Source organism: Canis lupus, chromosome 22, assembly GCF_048164855.1.
Source record: "Canis lupus baileyi chromosome 22, mCanLup2.hap1, whole genome shotgun sequence".
NCBI classification, from domain to species: domain Eukaryota; kingdom Metazoa; phylum Chordata; class Mammalia; order Carnivora; family Canidae; genus Canis; species Canis lupus.
In genome coordinates this window covers 35,675,316-35,695,188 of record NC_132859.1, presented here as the reverse complement: position 1 = coordinate 35,695,188, position 19,873 = coordinate 35,675,316, and the positions used below count along the sequence as shown (strand labels likewise).

The following is a 19,873-nucleotide window of genomic DNA, read 5'->3' as shown; positions in this document are numbered from 1 at the left end:
CTCCACATTAAAAAAATGTCAAACTCATAAACTCTCACAGCTTAACTTTTTTAAAGACTGACAGCATCTATGTCCAGATTTGAAGTGCAATTTCAGAAGATATGAACATGATGGATATCGTCATTTTCTGCAACATATTTAAATATGATCTTTTTCCTACTTTATAGCCTAGAGTTGAGTAGCAAAGGGAGGGGGCTTAACAGTCAGTTTCCCATAATAATACCTCATAACAAATCACAAAACTTTCAGTGGAGTTCAACAATAAGCATTTATTGTCAGACTCACAGGTCTGGGTTTTCTGGGCAAGTTCTCCTTCAGGCTGTAGGTTTATGCAATGTTTGGGTTAGAGCTGCTCCATGTATCTTATGCTGGTCCTAGGCTGGCGGGACAGCAGCCACTGCGATGTGTTCTTTTTTGGTAATGAACAGAATCTCCTAGAAGGACAAATGAAAGCACTCAGTATTTGTTAAAACAAATTCTCTGGCCTGGTTCACTGTTATTTCCATTTAACATTGGCCAAAGCAACACAAAACAAAATCGAGTCAGGGGTGGGTAACAAATACTGCCCCCCAAGAGACCATTGTAAGAATGAGTTCTGCAAAATCTCCAAAACAGTAGAGAACTGAGGCCAACAGTTCCATCTACCGTAGACAGGTGATTGTCTCTGGAAATAAAAACTTTCTTGCATACTTAATAGGCAATATTTATATGGTTCATTGATACTTAGTGCTTAAAATGGAATTGTTTGATTGTGCTTCTGAGTCTGGGAGAATTCAAAGATACTTTTTAATATGTTTATCTGAATTAGTGATAAAGAGTTTCAATTCTTTTTTTCTCATATCTCCAACTATTGCTTGAAAATTGGACTCTTTCTGTGCTGATTTATTCTCCCTTTTTCAGTATCTATTAACATCCTTATTTTAATTCAGCCCTGAGGTACTGAAGAGTGAACCGTACGGGGAGAAAGCTGATGTCTGGGCAGCAGGCTGCATTCTTTATCAGATGGCAACTCTGAATCCTCCCTTCTACAGCACCAACATGCTCTCCCTGGCTACAAAAGTAAGCAGTGTTGGGAGACAAAAGGGTCCTGTGTTGCTAAAAATGCCATTCTTTTTCTTCCTAAATAGAACATTTGTGATTTTTATAAAATTATCAATTAAAAGCAGGCACATTGTTTTACGGGCCACATGATCTAGTTCATTTTTCCCCCTTTCTTCTAAATATACGTCATGTGCTATGGCACATTTCCCCCTATAATTGTCTTCATTTATCATAGAAAATTATACAAATAAATATATCAAATTACTTTTGGTCTTTTATTTTTAATTGTGGTTTGGACTGCCTACAATCGGCACATTAAATTATCCTATGCATCATTTATTATGAATCTGAGGCTAACTTTAACTCAGCTTGAAGCATACAATCTGTGCTCAAGAATTGTTTAATTGATGTTAATTTTTTATTTGTTGGGATGTTTTTCTTTCTGATTAAAATTTGTGCGTGGCTATAATGCTTATTGAGTAGCTCTCATATTGTGGCCAAGTATTGTACATATTAATGGCCTCCTTATGTCCATCACACTAATCTGTCTATTTTGCAGATAGTGGAGGCAGTATATGAACCAGTGCCAGAAGGCATCTACTCTGAGAAAGTGACAGATACCATCAGCAGGTAATTATTCTCACAATTTCAAACCTATGGGGATGATCAAGAAATATCTCACGTCTCTACAGATTTACCATGTAAATATTCATGAAGAGGAAGGGCTCCCAAATAATCCAAACCTAGAAAAATATTTGTGCATCATCAGTAATGATGACCATCTGGAAGCCACTGAAGTGTCCAAGAGGAAGTAGTATATGTACTTGAAATATTATGCAACCATTAGAATGATTATTCAGAAGGCTTTGTAACAACCTGTAAAACAAATATGATATGAAGCTAAGTAAAACAAACAGGATGTAAAGCTGTTTGTAACTCTGATAAAAACTGTAAATATATGCATGGATGTGGGAAAAGGCTAGTCAAAGACATGGGAAACTGAGAAAGGCCATGTTAAATTGCAAGTAATTTTTCATTTTTATTTTTAAATTGGTAATGTTATGTGGCATAATAATTTTTCAAAGGAAGTCAGAAAGAGGTGCTCCAGCCACTAATATAGTAGTAGTTTAAGGAAAATCATTTCCTGTGCATTTGCAAAGTTCTGACCTCACAGGGATTGTCCCAGCTCTCTACCAGGACATGACAGATCTTTGTCCTTGCTTTTCCCTTTTCTGGACTTGTCTTCTCTTTGATACGTGCATGGCACAGCCCCCCCCCCCACTTCCCTTGTGTCTCTGCTGTTATTTCCCATCACTGGGGAGTCTGCTCCTGATGCCCCCACAGCCAATCCACATTCTGCCTCCTTTTCTGGCTTTATAAAGCTTGCAGCACCCATGTGCTGACATGTTAGATACGTGTGTGTGTGTGTGTGTGTGTGTGCATATTTGTTTATTTATTGCCTGTGTCGTCCCCACCAGAAGGAAAAATTTACAAGAGCAAGAGTTTTTCTGGTCTGTTTCATAGCTCTTCAGTGGCCAGAACAGTGTCTGGGACAAGATTGTCCCTTAACAAATATTGGTTGTGTGAATAAATGACTTGTTTTCTGACTCATTGTTATTTCTATACCAACGTATGCTCCTAAGTTGGCTCAAGATTACTTCCCTGCCCCATTGAGCTGAATCAAATCCTCATTATTATTACAGAAATCTCAGAATCACCCCAGATAGAATATTTATCCATTCTTGGGCCCAATTCCTTTTAAACTTGGCTTTGTATCTATCCTGGCACTTAGCATTACCTCTGATGAAATGCAAGAGATGTATTCCCTTCAGTTTCTCCTCCCATCCCACCATTTTGCATTAATTTCTCCTCACAGTTAGTAGGGTTATATCTTGAATCTTTCCTTGTTGAGCACAATGCTGTCCTACAGTTCTAAGGGGCCCAGGCCCAGCCGGGGCTGTTTCACTAACTGTAGACTCTGAACAAACATTTAACCATTCTTTCTGTATCTCTGTTCCCTCATTCAGTAAGAAGGGGACTGTAATATACTAACCTCATCAAGCTGGTATGATAATTATACAAAGTAACTATGAAAATCACTTAGCATAGAGCTTGGTGAATGGCAAATCTTAAGCAATATGGGCAATTATCATTGTTAATATTATAGGAAATGAGCTGAAACCCTTTTCTGAGTAATCTGAATTCTGTATATATTAGGTTGTGCCCTGTTGCTAATGAATCCAGACAAATGTATTTAAATTGCTCATCTCTACAATTTGATCCTCTTCTCTGCTATTTGTTTTCTAGAAAGTGCCTTAAAAATTCAAGAGGTCTCCAGAGATGTCAAGACAAAAATACCAGATTTACTCATTTAATTTCTCCTTTTCATAGGTATTTGAGTGCCACAAAGAGCAGGGGAGAGGTGGTACAGAGGAAATGTACAGACACATTATTCTCATTTTGTGACACTGGGTAAACAGGACCATAATTTGCTTCTGACAGGCTCCTTGGATATTGGTATCCATGTGTCTTGGGGCTAACAATTAGTGGAGGAGTCAGGTACCAACACTATATGGAAACGTTAAGAACATCAATAGGTTCTAGAATAAGCTGGATTTTAATCCCTACTCTTCCACCCATGCCCTTTTCTCATCTGTGATGTACAACTAGCAATAGTAACTACTCATGGGCTTGTTCTGAAGATTAAATAACATGATGCTTGCAGTGCTTTTAGCACAGTACCTAGCACTGGTGAACCCTCAATAAAATTCGATATTGTTATTAATAATAGCATTACTATTTTTAGAATTAAGTATATACAGATGCAATGAAACCCCGGGACACCTGCACCCCGATGTTTATAGCAGCAATGTCCACAATAGCCAAATTGTGGGAGGAGCCTCGGCGTCCATCGAAAGATGAATGGATAAAGAAGATGTGGTCTATGTATACAATGGAATATTCCTCAGCCATTAGAAATGACAAATACCCACCATTTGGTTCGATGTGGATGGAACTGGAGGGTATTATGCTGAGTGAAATAAGTCAATCGGAGAAGGACAAACATTATATGGTCTCATTCATTTAGGGAATATAAAAAATAGTGAAAGGGAATAAAGGGGAAAGGAGAAAAATGAGTGGGAAATATCAGAAAGGGAGACAGAACATGAGAGACTCCTAACTCTGGGAAACAAACTAGGGGTGGTGGAAGGGGAGATGGGCGGGGGTTGGGGGTGACTGAGTGACGGGCACTGAGGGGGACACTTGATGGGATGAGCGCTGGGTGTTATTCTATATGTTGGCAAATTGAACACTAATAAAAAATAAATTTATTAAAAAAGGAATTAAGTATATAAAACAAATTATGATAAATTTTATGCAGAATGGTAAAGGGAGCAATGAGAGATTCCAGAAGGATTTGGTCTACTCTAAGCACTTTTAGAAGTTTCTATGAAGAAAGAACATGTAATCTGAGACCTGAACAATCACTAATTATAGTATACAGAATGGATTTCTATTTCATAGAGGAATGGAAAGAAATTGGAGATGTAGTGTGTTAAGTCAGGAAGAGAATAGCCAAAGGCCTGGGGAAGCTAATAGGGGCCAGATTGGCTAGGTTTGATAGGCCACATTGAGGGTTTTTTTTTTTTTTTTCACATTGAGGGTTTTGAATCTTTGTCTCCAGCACTGAGGAGAAAACTTAAGGTTATTTATAGGTGAGATATAGTGAAAATTTCTTCTGTAGCAAAGATCATGCTGGCTGCCCTGTGGGGAATAGATAGCAGGGAATGGGGGGAGGGGGGAACCAGATCCAGCTCTCTACTAGGACATGATGGTGACTTTGACTGGAGCGGTCATGGTGTTGATGGAGGGAAGTGGTGTTGTTTTCATAGTGGCTGGGAAGTTGAGTCAACAAGTTTGGGAGTACAAGCATGAAAATGAAATGATACTGAAACTATGAAAACAACTGGGTTTATTCTATGGAACTTCAGAAAGTGGAGCCAAGACCATGGAGTGGAGTTCTGAGAAGGCCCAGGTCAGTTTGCCATTAGGAGTGTGTGTCAGGGGGATCCCTGGGTGGCTCAGCGGTTTAGCACCTGCCTTTGGCCCAGGGCGTGATCCTGGAGTCCCGGGATCAAGTCCTGCGTCGGGCTCCCTGCATGGAGCCTGCTTCTCCACCCTCCTGTGTCTCTGCCTCTCTCTCTCTCTCTCTCTCTCTCATAAATAAATAAATCAATCTTAAAAAAAAAAAAAAAAGAAGTGTGTGTCAGAATTAAGACATATCCACAGTGAGGCAGGCTACTGTGTGGGTAGTGAGTTTCCTGTCACCAGAATGTTTAAGAGGATGAATGATCACTATTAGGGGACTCTGGATTATTTGTAAGGGTACTTTTTAAAAAGATTTTATGTATTTGAGAGAGCCCAAAAGAGCAATCATGAATGGGGTTGCGGAGGGGCGGAGGGGGAGAGGCAAACAGGTTTCCCTGCTGAGTAGGGAGCCAGATGTGGGGCTCCATCCCAGAACCCTGGGATCATGACCTGAGCCAAAGGCAGATTCTTAATGGATTGAGCCACCTAGGCGCCCCTGTAAGGATACTTTTAATTCAAAATACTAAGATGCCATAATAAGTAAGAACTGATAATTTAATTTTCATTTTATAATGATTATACATTAAGATGACTGTGCATTCTGTAGCAGATGTGGCTTTCACTTAAGGTTATTCAGGACTCATTATCTGGGTTCAATCCCAGAGTTTTACCTTTAGAAAATTTGACACGAAACCAAATTCAGTCATGAATTTTATGCAATTACATATTTAATTTGCTTTGGATTTTTAATCTTTAAAAATGAAGTTCCAAAGAATAAGGAAGCAAATTCAATTTTCTATTTTCTTAGTTTCCTGTTTTGTTTTTTTGGTTTTTTTTTTTTTTTTTTTTTTTTTCAGAAAATCGATGTGAGGAATACATAAAGGCAAAAGTGGTCTTAATGATAATTTATGACTCAGCAAATCATCAGGCTCAGAACTGATCGTGAATAACGTGATAGAGCCTTTGAAATACAAGGCAACTGTTGATGCACAAATTCACTAGACTCATTCTTAATTTCACACTTGGTGTTTCCAATTACATGTTCTTGCTTTTTCCATCTTCTCATTTTCTCCTTCTACATCCTGTCTTGGGGGTAGAGCTCATGCAATTGTGTCTCATGTACAGTATCTTTCTTTGTTTCTTGTTTGTTCATGTAGTGTACAAGCACATTTTATCACTGGAACTTTTCTTTCCTAGCAGACTTTTACACTGGAAGAGTAACTTAGCAACTCTGAAGAGTTTGGAGCAGAAAATAAATCCATTTTGTTGCTCTGCCCAGTACCAGAGTTACTATTTTTACCTTCCTGTACACTGTTCAGAGATTATTGTCTGTTTACTTTTTAAAAAGGAACATTTCCTTTTATGCACAAAATCTTCTAATTGCCTTACATTTCTCTATCTGAGCCTGGTTGCAGAAGCTGTCTGGTGCTTTGTTTCAGAGGCGGTCATGATGACTAGCACGGTTAATGCTTTCAGCTAGTTCTAAGGATCTTTACATTTTTCACCCTACCTTCAACTCTTTGGTTTTCTCTTTTTAAAAAATTTTCCCCAAAGTAAATTTGACATGTTACATTTTATGATTTTATGGTATACAGTGTATCACTTTGATATACATATATATTTTAAAATGATTGCCATTGAAGCAATATTTATCACATAATTATATTACAATATCATTGACATATATTCATTATTCAGTGCAGATCTCTATGGCTTATTTATGACTTATTACAAGTTTGTACCCTTAGACACCTTCATTCTTATCCTCCGCATTCCTCATGTCCTGGTAACTACCATTATTTTCTATTTTTTTTATAGGTTTGATTTTTCTAGATTCCATATAAGTGGTATCATACAATATTTGTTTTTCTCTGACTTATGTTACCTAGCATAATATGCTCAAGTTCCATCTATGTTATCAAAAGTGGGAGTATATCTTCCTTTCTCATAGCTGGATAGTATCCCATTATATATATGTACCACTTCTTTTTTATTCATTCATATGATGATGGGCATTTGGGTTTCTGTATCTTGGCTATTGTGAATAATGCTGTGATAACATGGAAGTACAGGTAATCTCATTGAAATTCTGTTTTCTTTGCTTTGGAGTATATTCCCAGAAGTAGAATTGCTGGGTCATATGGTAGATCTATTTTTTAATTTTTTAAAAAGATTTTATTTATTTATTCATGAAAGAGAGAGAGAGAGAGAGAGAGAGGCAGAGACACAGGCAGAGGGAGAACCAGGCTCCATGCAAGGGAGCCCGACTTGGGACTGGATCCCAGGTCTCCAGGATCATGCCCTGGGCTGAAGGCGGCAATAAACCACTGAGCCACCTGGGCTGCCCCTATTTTTTAATTTTTTAAAGGAATCTCCATATTGTTTCTTATAGTGGTTGGACCAATTTGCATTCTCACCAACAATGTGTAAGTGTTCCTTTTTCACCAAATCCTTATGAATAATATTTGTTATGTCTTTTCATTTTGATGATAGCTATCCTAACAGGTACAAGGTTCATTGTGGTTTTTATTTGTATCTTCTTTGTTTTTTTTTAAGATCTTATTTACTTGAGAGAGAGAGAGCAAAAAAGTGCACTAGAGGGACAGGGAGAGAGAAACTGAAGCAGGCTCCACGCAGAGTGCAGAGCCCAACACAGGGCTTGATCTCACGACCCTGAGATCATGACCTGAGCCAAAACCAAGAGCCATCTACTTCACCAATAGCAACCCAGGTGCCCTTGTTTGCATCTTCTTGATGATTAGTGATGTTGAGCATCTTTTTACGTCCCTATTGGCCATTTTGATGTCCTCTTTGGAAAAATATCTATTTAGGGGGAACCTCGGGTGGCTCAGCAGTTTAGTGCCGCCTTCAGCCCAGGGCGTGATCCTGGAGACCCAGGATCGAGTCCCACATCGGGCTCCCTGCACGGAGCCTGCTTCTCCCTCTGCCTGTGTCTCTGCCTCTTTCTCTCTGTGTGTCTCTCATGAATAAATAAATAAAATCTTTAAAAAAATCTATTTAGTTCAGCCCATTTTTAATCAGATTATTTGAGTGTTGTGTTTAGTTCTTTATATACTTTAGATAATAATCCCTGTCTGATCTGTGATTTGTAAAATTTTTCTCTGCTCTCTAACCTGCTGCTTCATTTTGTGAACTGAGTAGCAGAGAGCTGTGCAGAAACTTTTGCATTTGATGTAGTTCCATTTGTTGTTTCTTGCTTTTGTTGTTTGTGCTTTTGACATCACATTAAAAAAATCATTGTGAAGGCCAATATCAAGGAGCTTCTTCCTTTCCTTTCTTCTAAGAGTTTTATGCTATCGGATATTATGTTTAAGTCTCTGAAGATTTTTTTTTTTTTTTAAGATTTATTTATTTATTCATGATAGACATAGAGAGAGAGAAAGAGGCAGAGACACAGGAGGAGGGAGAAGCAGGCTCCATGCACCGGGAGCCTGACGTGGGATTCGATCCCGGGTCTCCAGGATCGCGCCCTGGGCCAAAGGCAGGCGCCAAACCGCTGCGCCACCCAGGGATCCCAAGTCTCTGAAGATTTTGAATTATTTTTGTGGGTGATATGAGAGAGGGGTCAGTTTCTCTATTCTGCATATATTTCTTCAATTTTCCCAGCATCATATGTTGAAGAGACTATCTTTCCCCCAGTGGGTGTTCTTGGCTCCGTTGTCAAATATTCATTGACTGTGTATGCTGGGATTTAGTTTAGTTTAGTTTAGTTTGTTTTTTGGATTTAGTTTTAAGCTCTCTATATTCTTTCATTGGTCTATGGATCTATTTTTGTGCCAGTACCATAGTGTTTTTATTAGTATGGTTTTGTGGTATAATTTAAAATCAGGAAGTATGATCCCTCCAGCTTTATTCTTTTTTTCTCAGGATTGCTTTGGCTATTTAGAGCCTTTAGTGGTTCCACATACATTTAGGACTGTTTCTTCTATTTCTGTGAAGAATGCCTTTGGTATTTTTATGGGAATTGCATTGAATCTGTAGATGGCTTGGGTGGTATGGCCATTTTCACAATATTTATTCCTCTGAAACTTGAATACGAAATGTCTTTCCATTTGCATCTTCTTCAGTTTCTTTCAGCAAAGTCTTATAGTTTTTGTTGTATAGACCCAAGGCAATGCTGGTTTTGTAAAATGAGTTTGAGAAGTGTACCCTTCTCAATATTTTGGAAGAGTCTTAAGAGGATTGCCATTAATTCTTCCTTAAATGTGTGATAGAATTTACCAGTGAAGCTGTCTGGCCTTGGAGTTTCCGGTGTTGAGAGTTTTACTGACTCAGTCTCTTGAGTCATTATTGGTGTGTTCAGATTTTCTATTTTCCTGATTCAGTTTTGGTAGGTTGTGTGTTTCTAGAAATGTATCCATTTCTTATCTATATGTCTGTAGTATCAGCTGTGATGTCTCTTTTTTCATTTCTAAATTTATTTGAGCCTTCTCTCTTTTTTTTTCTTGGCCTAACAAAGATTTGCCCATTTTGTTTGTTTTATTGAAGCAGCAGCTTTTAGTTTCGTTGATTTTTTCTATTGTTTTCCCGGACTCTACTTAATTTACACTCTGATTGTTACTATTTCCTGCCTTCTGCTAATTTTGTGTTTAATTGTTTCTCTCTTTCTAGTTCCTTGAGGTACAAAATTAGATTTTTTTATTTGAGATCTTTCTAATTTCTTAATATATGCGTTTAGTGCTATAGACTTGCTTCTTTTTTGGGGGGCGGGGACTTGCTTCTTAGGATGGTTTTTGGGCATCCCACAAAATTTGATATGATGCATTTTCATTTTCATTTGTTTTGGATAATTTTTTATTTCCCTATTGATTTCTTCTTTGACGCGTAGGTTATTTAGTGTTGTGTTATTGAGTTTACACGTATTGTAAAATCTACTCACATTTCTCCTGTTGATTTCTAATTTCATGTTATTGTAGAGAAGATAGTTGGTATGTCAGGTCTTTTTAAATTTGTTGAAATTAGTTTTGTGAGCTCTCATATGATCTGTTCTGGAAAATTTTCCATTTGTGCTTGAGAAAAATGTGTATTGTGCCGCTATTAGGTAGAATGTTCTATATGTCTCAGCTAAGTTGTTTTAAAGTATGGTTTAATTTCAATGTTTCCTTATTGATTTTTTTGTCTGGATGATCTATCCATTGCTAATAATGGGGTGTTGAAGTCCTGTACTATTATTGTATTGACTATTTATTTCTCTTTTAAGATCTGTTAATATTTGCTTAATATATTTCAATGCCGAGAGGTTGGGAGAATACATATTTATTATTGTTATATCTTCTTAGTGTATTGACCCCTTTATCATTATATAATGATCTTCTTTGTTTCATTACATTTTTGGCTTAAAATCCGCTTTGTCTGATGTAAGTATAGTTATATCTGCTTTCTTTTGGTTACTGTTTGCTCAAAGTATTCTCTTCTACTCTTTCACTTTGAATCTGTGTGTTTGTCTTTGGAGGTGAGGTGAGTCTCCTGATGGCAAATATGGTCCTTTTTTAAAAAAAATTATTTAGCCAGTTCATGCCTTCTGATTGAGTTCATCCATTTACATTTAGAGTGGTGAAGACTTACTACTACCATTTTGTCTGATTTTCTGGTTGTTTTATGTCTCTATTGTTTCTTTATCTTTGTGTTTCTTTTTTTTTTTTTTTTTTAAAGATTTTATTTATTTATTCATGAGAGAGAGAGGCAGAGACACAGGCAAAGAGAAAAGCAGGCTCCATGCAGGGAGGCCGATGCGGGACTGGATCCTGGGACTCCAGGATCACACTCTCGGCCGAAGGCAGGTGCTCAACTGCTGAGCCACCCAGGGATCCCCCTTCTTTGTGTTTCTATTTACCTTTTTAGATTGGTGGTTTTCCATGATAATCTGCTCACTTTCCCCTTTTTTACAATTTTGTATCTTTGCTCTAGATTTTTGTTTTGTGGTTACCATGAGGTTTTTATAAAGTGTCTCATAAATAAATAGTCCATTTTATGCTGATAACAACTTACCTTCATTTGTCTATACAGGGTCTATCATTTTCCTCTCCGTCTTTTTATATTTTTTTGTCACAGATTATCCCTTTTTAACACTATGTGTTTATTACCAAATTGTAATCACTCTAGTTTTTTTAAAATGATTTTCGCCTTTAGCCTTTATGTTATAGTTGTTTAACACCTTATTCTAAAATAGAGTTAGAATTTTGTGATTCTATTTATCACTTTACTTGAATTTTTGTGTACTTTTATCTTTTGTTTAAGGTAGAAGATCTCCTTTCAACATTTCTTGTAAGGTAGGCCTACTGGTGGTGAACTTTTTTAGCTTTTGTTTGAGAAAGCTTTTATTTCTCCTTCTTGCCTGAAGGATAACATTGCTGAAGGACAGAGTTTTCTTGGCTGATGATTTTTGTTTCAATACTTTGAATACATAATTCCTCTCTCTTCTGGCCTGTAGATTTTCTGCTGAGGAATCTGCTGATAGTCTAACAGGAGTTACTTTGTAGATTAGTTTCTTTTTCCCTGGCTGCCCTTAAGATTCTTTCTTTTGACAGCTTCACTCTAATGTGTCTTGAAGTTTTTTCACATTGATATGATAAGGTGATCTATTAGCTTCATGGACTTGTTTGTCTAGTCCTTTCCCCAGCTTCGGGAAGTTCTCAGCTATTATTTCTTTAAATAATCCCTCTGCCACCTTCCTCTTCTCTTGTCCTTGTAGTATACTCATTATTCTCATTGGCTCTTCTAATGGAATCTAATAGCTTTTATAGGGTTTCTTCACTTCAAAAAAATTTTTTTTTAGATTTTATTTATTTATTCATGAGACACACACACACACACACACACACAGAGGCAGAGACACAGGCAGAAGGAGAAGCAGGCTCCATACAGGGAACCCGATGTGGGACCCAATCCTGAGACTCCAGGTAGATGCTTAATCACTGAGCTACCCAGATGTCCCATTTTTAAAAAATATTTTTAAATATAGAAGCTCTTTTCTCCTCTACCTGAAACATTTCCAGATTCCTGTCTTCCAGATCACTTATTCTCTCTTCTTTCTTATTTGCTGTACTTCTAGTGCTTTGTGGTGCAGTCTTTAATTGATTGAGTTCTTGAACCCCAGAATGTCTGTTTGGTTCTTTTTTTAGAATTTCAGTCTCCTTCTGTTCTGACACTGTACCCTTGCTTCCATCACTTCCATGACCCTCCGTCTAATCCACACTCAGATGTATGGATGTATAGATCTGTATGATGTATAGATCTCTCACCACATAGAGATGTATAGATCTCCCGAGCATCGTGTTTTGGTATGCAGAGGAAACCCTATTGGGTTACGGATGTCCTACTAGTTATAAATTGAAGGAGAGAGACAAAGGGAACAACTCACACCACTGTAATGCTCAACTGTTTGTTTCTTAAAACACAAAATGAATATAATCAGATCCCTCTAATTCTGTCTGGTCTCAGAGCAGATTGAGGACAAAGTGGGTGGGATGAGTAGAACAAAGAACAACCTAGATTTTTTTCTAGAAAATGATTTTATGTCTATTTGATTAGAGAATCATTGAAGCATTTGTTCACTCTTAAGAATTTCTCTGAAATATCTAAGCAGAGATGTATTTTAGAGAATCGAGGCTAAATTGGAACTTCTGGTAAGTGATGTTCCAGGAAGTTTAAAAGTTTGTGGCCAAATATTTGGGATATATATTTGGGACTGGTAAATTCTTAGATGTTAGCTCTAAGTTCATTCATTTGTTCATTCATTCATTCATTCATTCATTCATTCACTCATTCATCTGCTGAGTACCTACCAGAACCCAGATTCCATTTTTACATGCTGAGGATCATGGCGAAGGTGACACGTCTGTCCTCTCAAGAAGTTTCCAAGTTTCTAGTGGTGAAATGGATCATTACAATATAATATTATGGTCATTTAAGGACTTAAATATAATGAGAATATACAAAAAGGGGATGAGAAATCATTTGAGGGTGATCCAAGAAGTCTTCCTAATGGTGACTTTGAAAAGAGTGGGGTTTTTGGCAAGCAGATAGGGATGGGATCTGGAAAGGGGCAGATACCATTGACAAAAAAAAATTCAAGCAGAAGGAATAAAATGAGCAAGGAAATGGCGTAAGAGAGCCATGAGTTATATGAGAAAGGACAGATAGGAGTGGGTGTGAACTGGAGGAGGAGAAGGCAGGGATGACACTGTGGGGGAAAATAAGGGCCAGTTCCAGAGGGGGCTTGTATATAATGCTGGAAATATCAGTTTTGTTCTATTGGACCATGAGGGTTTATTGAGAAATTCTGAACAGAGATGTGATGTAGTCAAATATAGGAATATTATTCTGTGGCAGTTTACAGTATGGCCAGAGGTAGACAAGCAATGAGTATCATTTAGGAGACTCAATAGTCCAAGAAAGCAATGATCAAATAGGCTAATAGTGGTGGGATTAGAGGGGAGGAATATGGATTCAATAAATATTTAGTAGAGAGAAGCCACAGAATTTTGTGTTGGTTAAATGTGGGACGGAATGGAGGACCAATAAAAGTGTGCATTTTCCTTTCAACATAGTGAGCGTTTATAATGTGCCAGCACTTTACACAGCTGATCACCATACCAGCTTGATGAGGTAGATATTGTAATTAACCTGTTTTACAGATAGGCCACTTGAAACTGAAACTAAATCATGCCCAAGATGAATTAATAAAGGGTGAGCTGGGATTTAACTACACCAATCTGACCTGGAGGCTACCTTCCTAACCATGATGCTAAACTGCATCTCCCTGGTGGTTCCTTTTTCAGCAATGGCAAATCCAGGAATGGAAGCAATTTTGGGAGAGAAGGAGATGACTAAATGCCGGAACAGAGACCATTCTGGTTCCCATTTACCATAATATATAACTATATAAAATTTGTAAAACTATTTTTAACTCTTTGAGGAACCTCCACACAGTTTTCCAGAGTGGCTGCACCAGTTCACATTCCCACCAACAGTGCAAGAGGGTTCCTTTTTCTCCACATCTACTCCAACATTTGTGGTTTCCTGCCTTGTTAATTTTACCCATTCTCACTGGTGTGAGGTGGTATCTCATTGTTGTTTGGATTTGTATTTCCCTGATGGCAAGTGATGCAGAGCATTTTCTCATGTGCGTGTTGGCCATGTCTATGTCTTCCTCTGTGAGATTTCTGTTCATGTCTTTTGCCCATTTCATTATTGGATTGTTTGTTTCTTTGGTGTTGAGTTTAATAAGTTCTTTATAGATCTTGGAAACTAGCCCTTTATCTGATATGTCATTTGCAAATATCTTCTCCCATTCTGTAGGTTGTCTTTTAGTTGTGTTGACTGTATCCTTTGCTGTGCAAAAGCTTCTTATCTTGGTGAAGTCCCAATAGTTCCATTTTTGCTTTTGTTTCTTTTGCCTTCATGGATGTATCTTGCAAGAAGTTACTGTGGCTGAGTTCAAAAAGGGTGTTGCCTGTGTTCTCCTCTAGGATTTTGATGGAATCTTGTCTCACATTTAGATCTTTCATCCATTTTGAGTTTATCTTTGTGTATGGTGAAAGAAAATAGATCTGCCCTACGACCCAGCAATTGCACTGCTGGGGATTTACCCCAAAGATACAGATGCAGTGAAACGCCGGGACACCTGCACCCCGATGTTTATAGCAGTAATGTCCACAATAGCCAAACTGTGAAAGGAGCCTCGGTGTCCATTGAAAGATGAATGGATAAAGAAGATGTGGTTTATGTATACGATGGAATATTACTCAGCCATTAGAAACGACAAATACCCACCATTTGCTTCGACATGGATGGAACTGGAGGGTATTATGCCGAGTGAAATAAGTCAATAAGTCAAAGGAGAAGGACAAACATTATATGGTCTCATTCATTTGGGGAATATAAATAATAGTGAAAGGGAATAGAGGGGAAGGGAGAAGAAATGGGTAGGAAATATCAGAAAGGGAGACAGAACATGGAAGACTCCTAACTCTGGGAAACGAACTAGGGGTGGTGGAAGGGGAGGTGGGCAGGGTGTGGGGGAGACTGGGTGGCAGGCACTGAGGGGGGCACTTTGGGATGAGCACTGGGTGTTATTCTGTATGTTGGCAAATTGAACACCAATAAAAAATAAATGTATTATTAAAAAAATTGTAAAACTAGCTTATACTGCTTTTTTTATTAAAAAAAAGCTCAGCTGATAAATTCACCTGCTAATATTATACTTGAATATTTGCAGACTAAGACTTTAGTCTAATGTACTAATGAAAGGATTACTTGTTGGGGTGTTTGTTTTTTTCTTCACATGGCAGTCATAACCAACTCTAAGTCAGCCAAGCATTTTTATCAACTTTAATTTCTTTTGCTAATTAAGTGACAGTAGGTGAAGAAACTGATTTAATTAGAAGGTGAAATTCAACATTTTAGCATCTTTTATGATTATAAGCAAAAGAAAGAAATTTGAATACAAATATGTCACTGGCATAGAAGTTCAGCTTCACATGCTTATGACCAATGCTCAGGGCCACCATACTCAAAACAGTCCTGTGCTTAGGGTTTAGTGCTCTGCACTTAAGGTCATGAAATTCTTAATAATTTTATCTTTAAATTTGTGTTTTGGAAATGAAGTCTGTTGAGACAAGGAGCATGTATATTTGGGGCTTGGGAGCCTCAGTTCATATGAGGTCCCTCCAACTTCCTACTTCTCTGACATAGATTCTCAGCCATCTCCTCCTGGCCCTATGGCCCCTGGCTGTCCTCCAGCTCGATCTCCCTGTCCCCGTGCCATCATTGCTACTGTTCTTTACCTGGTATAGTGTATGGGAATACAGACAAGGAGAGGGTCAAGGTGTAGTATGTGCCCTGCTGCATCTTGGAGCGAGGAGAAAAAGAGGCCCTCCTTAACCAGGCTGGTAGCATCATGGTGCATTCACTGGGTGACTCAGTGGGGACCTCTTGCCCATCTCCAATCCAGGTACCAAGTGCATTATAATGGTGGCATGGAGGTTGCAATCTCTTGGAGCGTCTCCTGCCATCATTTAGACAATGGTCTATGGAAAGGAAGATTGAGTTCTTCACTCCCTGCTGGGGCCCTACACTTTCATTTTGTACTGAGCACTCCCAAAATTATGTAGCAGTCTTGTCTTTCTTTGTTATAAATGCATGGACTGAACTTTGTTAAATATGAATTCAGCAGATGTGTAAGTGCCTGTCATAACCATAGTGCAAGCCTACTGCCTTAGAAAGAAAGATGAAGCATGAGATGATAATGTCTAAGATATGTATATTTTACTCATAATCACAAAAAAACAGAATAATTAGCAAATTAACAAGTTAGTCTTATTTTGACTTCTGTGATGAAGAATAATAATAAAAATAAAATAGTTCTCAAATATTACCTGGAGATGTCAGTATAGGTGAAAGTTGTATGAACTCTAGTTTGCTAAATCAAATTAAAAAAAGTGAAAATCAGATCTTTTTCTCAAAGTTCAAATAAGTTAAAGTTTATAAAGAAGTAAACAACTTCAGTGAAGTTAGAGAATTTGAATTAAAAAATAGACAAAATATTATAGTGAGTATTGAAGTATTTAAAGCATGCTAGCAACAATCTTGCTAATTGATTCCATTGTGTCTAGAATAGCTTTCTATTAGTGTTTAGTTGTGACATAAATATTCCTTTTAGTAAGCTGGTTGACATTTCCTACCTCCAAATCACAGAAAATATTAGCATGTAATGTGTCAGTTAATTACTTTAAAAATTATTATAAACATCTTAAACCTCTAAATAACTGGGTTACATTTTATTTTTATGGCTTGTGTTTGGTAACATACACTCTACTCAAGTTGGGTTGATATTGCTGCATATAACGCATATAACACAGCTGCAAAAGGCCAGTCAGTTGTGACCCCCTAGAAATCTACCTTCCATTTGATGCATCAGGGACTACATTCTCGGGATCCCTCTTTGTTTCTACTGACCAATGACTTGACAGTGATTATAGAAAATAACCACTTCACACAGGAGAAGATGACTAAATCCTCCTGTCCTGAGCTCCATGCTCAGCCTGTAGCCCTTGCCTGACAGCCCAACTGCAAAGAGAACAAAGCTACCTCCCTCTGCTTCCCAAACTTTTCAATACTTCTTTTTTCAATATCTTTTAAAAAGTCTTATATTCAGAACTATGCTTGATGTCCATCTTATCCCAGGTGATCTTGGGTATGAACACCATGGTGGATGCGCGGTGGGGTTTAATCTTGACCCTCCACACCCTGTGGCCTGATCCCAACATTGACCAGAGTGCTGTAATCAACTGTCTTCTCTTAGGTGCCTCACTCCTGATGCAGAAACCCGCCCAGATATTATAGAAGTCAGCTCAATGATATCAGATGTCATGATGAAGTATTTAGACAACTTATCTACATCCCAACTGGCTTTGGAAAAGAAACTGGAACGGGAACGGAAGCGTACACAGAGGTACTTTATGGAAGCCAACCGCAATGCTGTCACATGTCACCATGAACTGGCTCTGTTATCTCATGTAAGTGTACGTCTGTCGGTGTCTTCATGATAGACTATAATAAGGTCATCTGAAGTTGTTCAGGCTTATCTTAAGGGAAAATTATCTTAAGTTAGGAAAATATTAATTGCTATGTGCAGTATTTCACTATTGTATAGTTACATATTTGCATCCCTTTCTAGACTTTAAAATTATAGTCAAGATAAATGTTCCGATGAACTAACCCTAATTTATTGATTATTGCAAAACTAGGGGCATCAAAAAATCCCTTAGCAATTTTTTAAGTTTATATTATGCTCTTTTTATAGATGGCAGTGAATATGTATATTTTATTTCTTTAGCAATCTGATTTGGGAAATATGGATGAAATTTTATGTGTTAATCCAGATAAGGAAATAATAATTGCCTTAAAATTTTGTCCTTTTGCTTTTATTACTGTTTGTGGTGGTAATAATACTACCTTGCTTCAAATAAGAATATGTCCTTTCATTTTTCTTGCCAGTAACCTTTAAATTATTTTAACATTTAAGTTTATTTCTGAGCAGAACTTGAAAAAGGGGAAAGCTATAAATGTCCACATGTGCAAGTGACCATGCCAGTGATGCTCTTGTTGCTCTCTTGTTTTTCCCCTGTGCTTTTGTTGTATTATGACCCATGATCTGTCCAAGGGACGTTCAAGGGACCCTTGAATCTGGTAAATATTCTTTTCTTCTTTCTTGGGCATGAGGCCCAAGGAAATAGGGTCATAACACCCATTCTTAATTAAGGCAGTTGGTCATCAGATTTCTTTCCAGGACCCTAAAGACCTGTTCTGCCTCAGCTGGGAAAATAATATAAGGAGTTGATTTCAAAGAAGAGACAATTGTTATTTCCTTCTTTTCTTTTCTTTTCTTCTTTTCTTTTCTTTTCTTTTCTTTTCTTTTCTTTTCTTCTTTTCTTTTCTTTTCTTTTCTTTTCTTTTTTCTTTTCTTTTCTTTCTTCTTTCTTTCTTTCTTTCTTTCTTTCTTTCTTTCTTTCTTTCTTTCTTTCTTTCTTTCTTTCTTTCTCTTTCTTCCTCTGAGCTTCTTAGATAAGAGAGTTTCCATCTAACTCCTTTCTATTAAAAAGAATGCACAACTCTATGGTGTGTTTCTCTTGACATATTTGGAATCTGGAAGTTGAAGATTCAATAGAGTTTTCTTTTGGGGGGAAAAAACTCATCTTTATTGCCTTGCTGATCCCAGCTGTAGTGTCACAGAACAATCCTTAGTGATTATCTAAGGCCTTGGTTTATGTTTAGGAACATATAACTTGGAGTTATAGCTCTTGCTGAACACACTGAAATGTTATATAAAGCAAGTTAGAGCTCACTTTTCTTGTTATTTTATTACTTGACTTTGTAAAAAAGTAGGCAACAGTGAGAACACACACGTCATGTTGCATGCAGAGTACAGTGTTCCCAGTAAACTAAAATGCAAGAGATTTAGCCATTTCTATATATCTTAAGTATTTGAGGCCTTCTATTAAGTTCTGTACTGCAAACCTACTTAGCCAATTTCCAATTGGATATAAAAGAGTCAGTGTATGTTAGATTCCTGTAGCTGATATGGGGGTAGGCGGAGTTAGTTTAAAATCTAACAGCAGAAATCCTCTTATCTTTAGCAAAACACCTTGAGAATGACAGTTTTATTTATTTATTTGCTTCTCAGCTTTTTTTTTTTTTTTTAAACTCTTACTGTGGAAAATTTCATACATTTACAGAAATAAAGATAGTACTTCGTGTAGGCACCCTCCAGCTTCAAGAATTTGCTACTTCGGGCCAGTCACATGCTGTCTTTATGCCCACCCACCACCTACTCCCTGCCAACCATAGGTTATTTTGAAACAAACTCAAGACACCATATCATCTTATCCATCAATTGTTCAGTATGTATTTTGGGGGCCATTTTAAGTGTAGAAATCTAGCTCTCAGGCCATGACTGGGTTAAACAAAGGGAGATGTCTATAGTTGATGAGGGAGTTTTGAGGTTCTAAAGGTTCTGTACTCATCCATAAAATAGGGGGAAAATATTACTTATTACAGAAAGCACTAGGATTAAATAACTTAATGTGTTTGAATAAACTGTGCAAATAAAAAAGTGGCACGAAATTATAAGATAGCACCAATTATATAAAATGAACAGTGATTATGTTAAAAAATAGTTGTTGATGCAACTCACTAATCTAGTACTAAGTGGTCCATTAGT

General features: G+C 37.4%; 1 protein-coding gene and 1 long non-coding RNA gene across 15 annotated transcripts in view; one reads left to right on the top strand and one right to left on the bottom strand.

The window, feature by feature from the left end:
• The window catches only part of NEK10 (NIMA related kinase 10), a 222,816-nt gene that overhangs the window by 133,881 nt on the left and 69,062 nt on the right, over positions 1-19,873 (top strand). For all 14 annotated transcript variants that reach the window (XR_012015023.1, XM_072793048.1, XM_072793047.1 and 11 more), the window contains 3 exons: positions 930-1,059; positions 1,601-1,671; positions 17,456-17,669. Coding sequence is in view for 13 of the 14 variants with exons in the window: in XM_072793048.1 (XP_072649149.1) it covers positions 930-1,059; positions 1,601-1,671; positions 17,456-17,669 (415 nt within the window). In the remaining variant the exon portion in view is untranslated. The remainder of the gene's footprint in view (positions 1-929; positions 1,060-1,600; positions 1,672-17,455; positions 17,670-19,873) is intronic.
• LOC140614139 (uncharacterized) lies at positions 271-12,255 on the bottom strand. The gene is made up of 3 exons (XR_012015028.1): positions 12,132-12,255; positions 1,740-1,917; positions 271-434 (listed from the first exon to the last, which is right to left on the bottom strand). It is a non-coding gene; the product is annotated as an uncharacterized lncRNA (long non-coding RNA).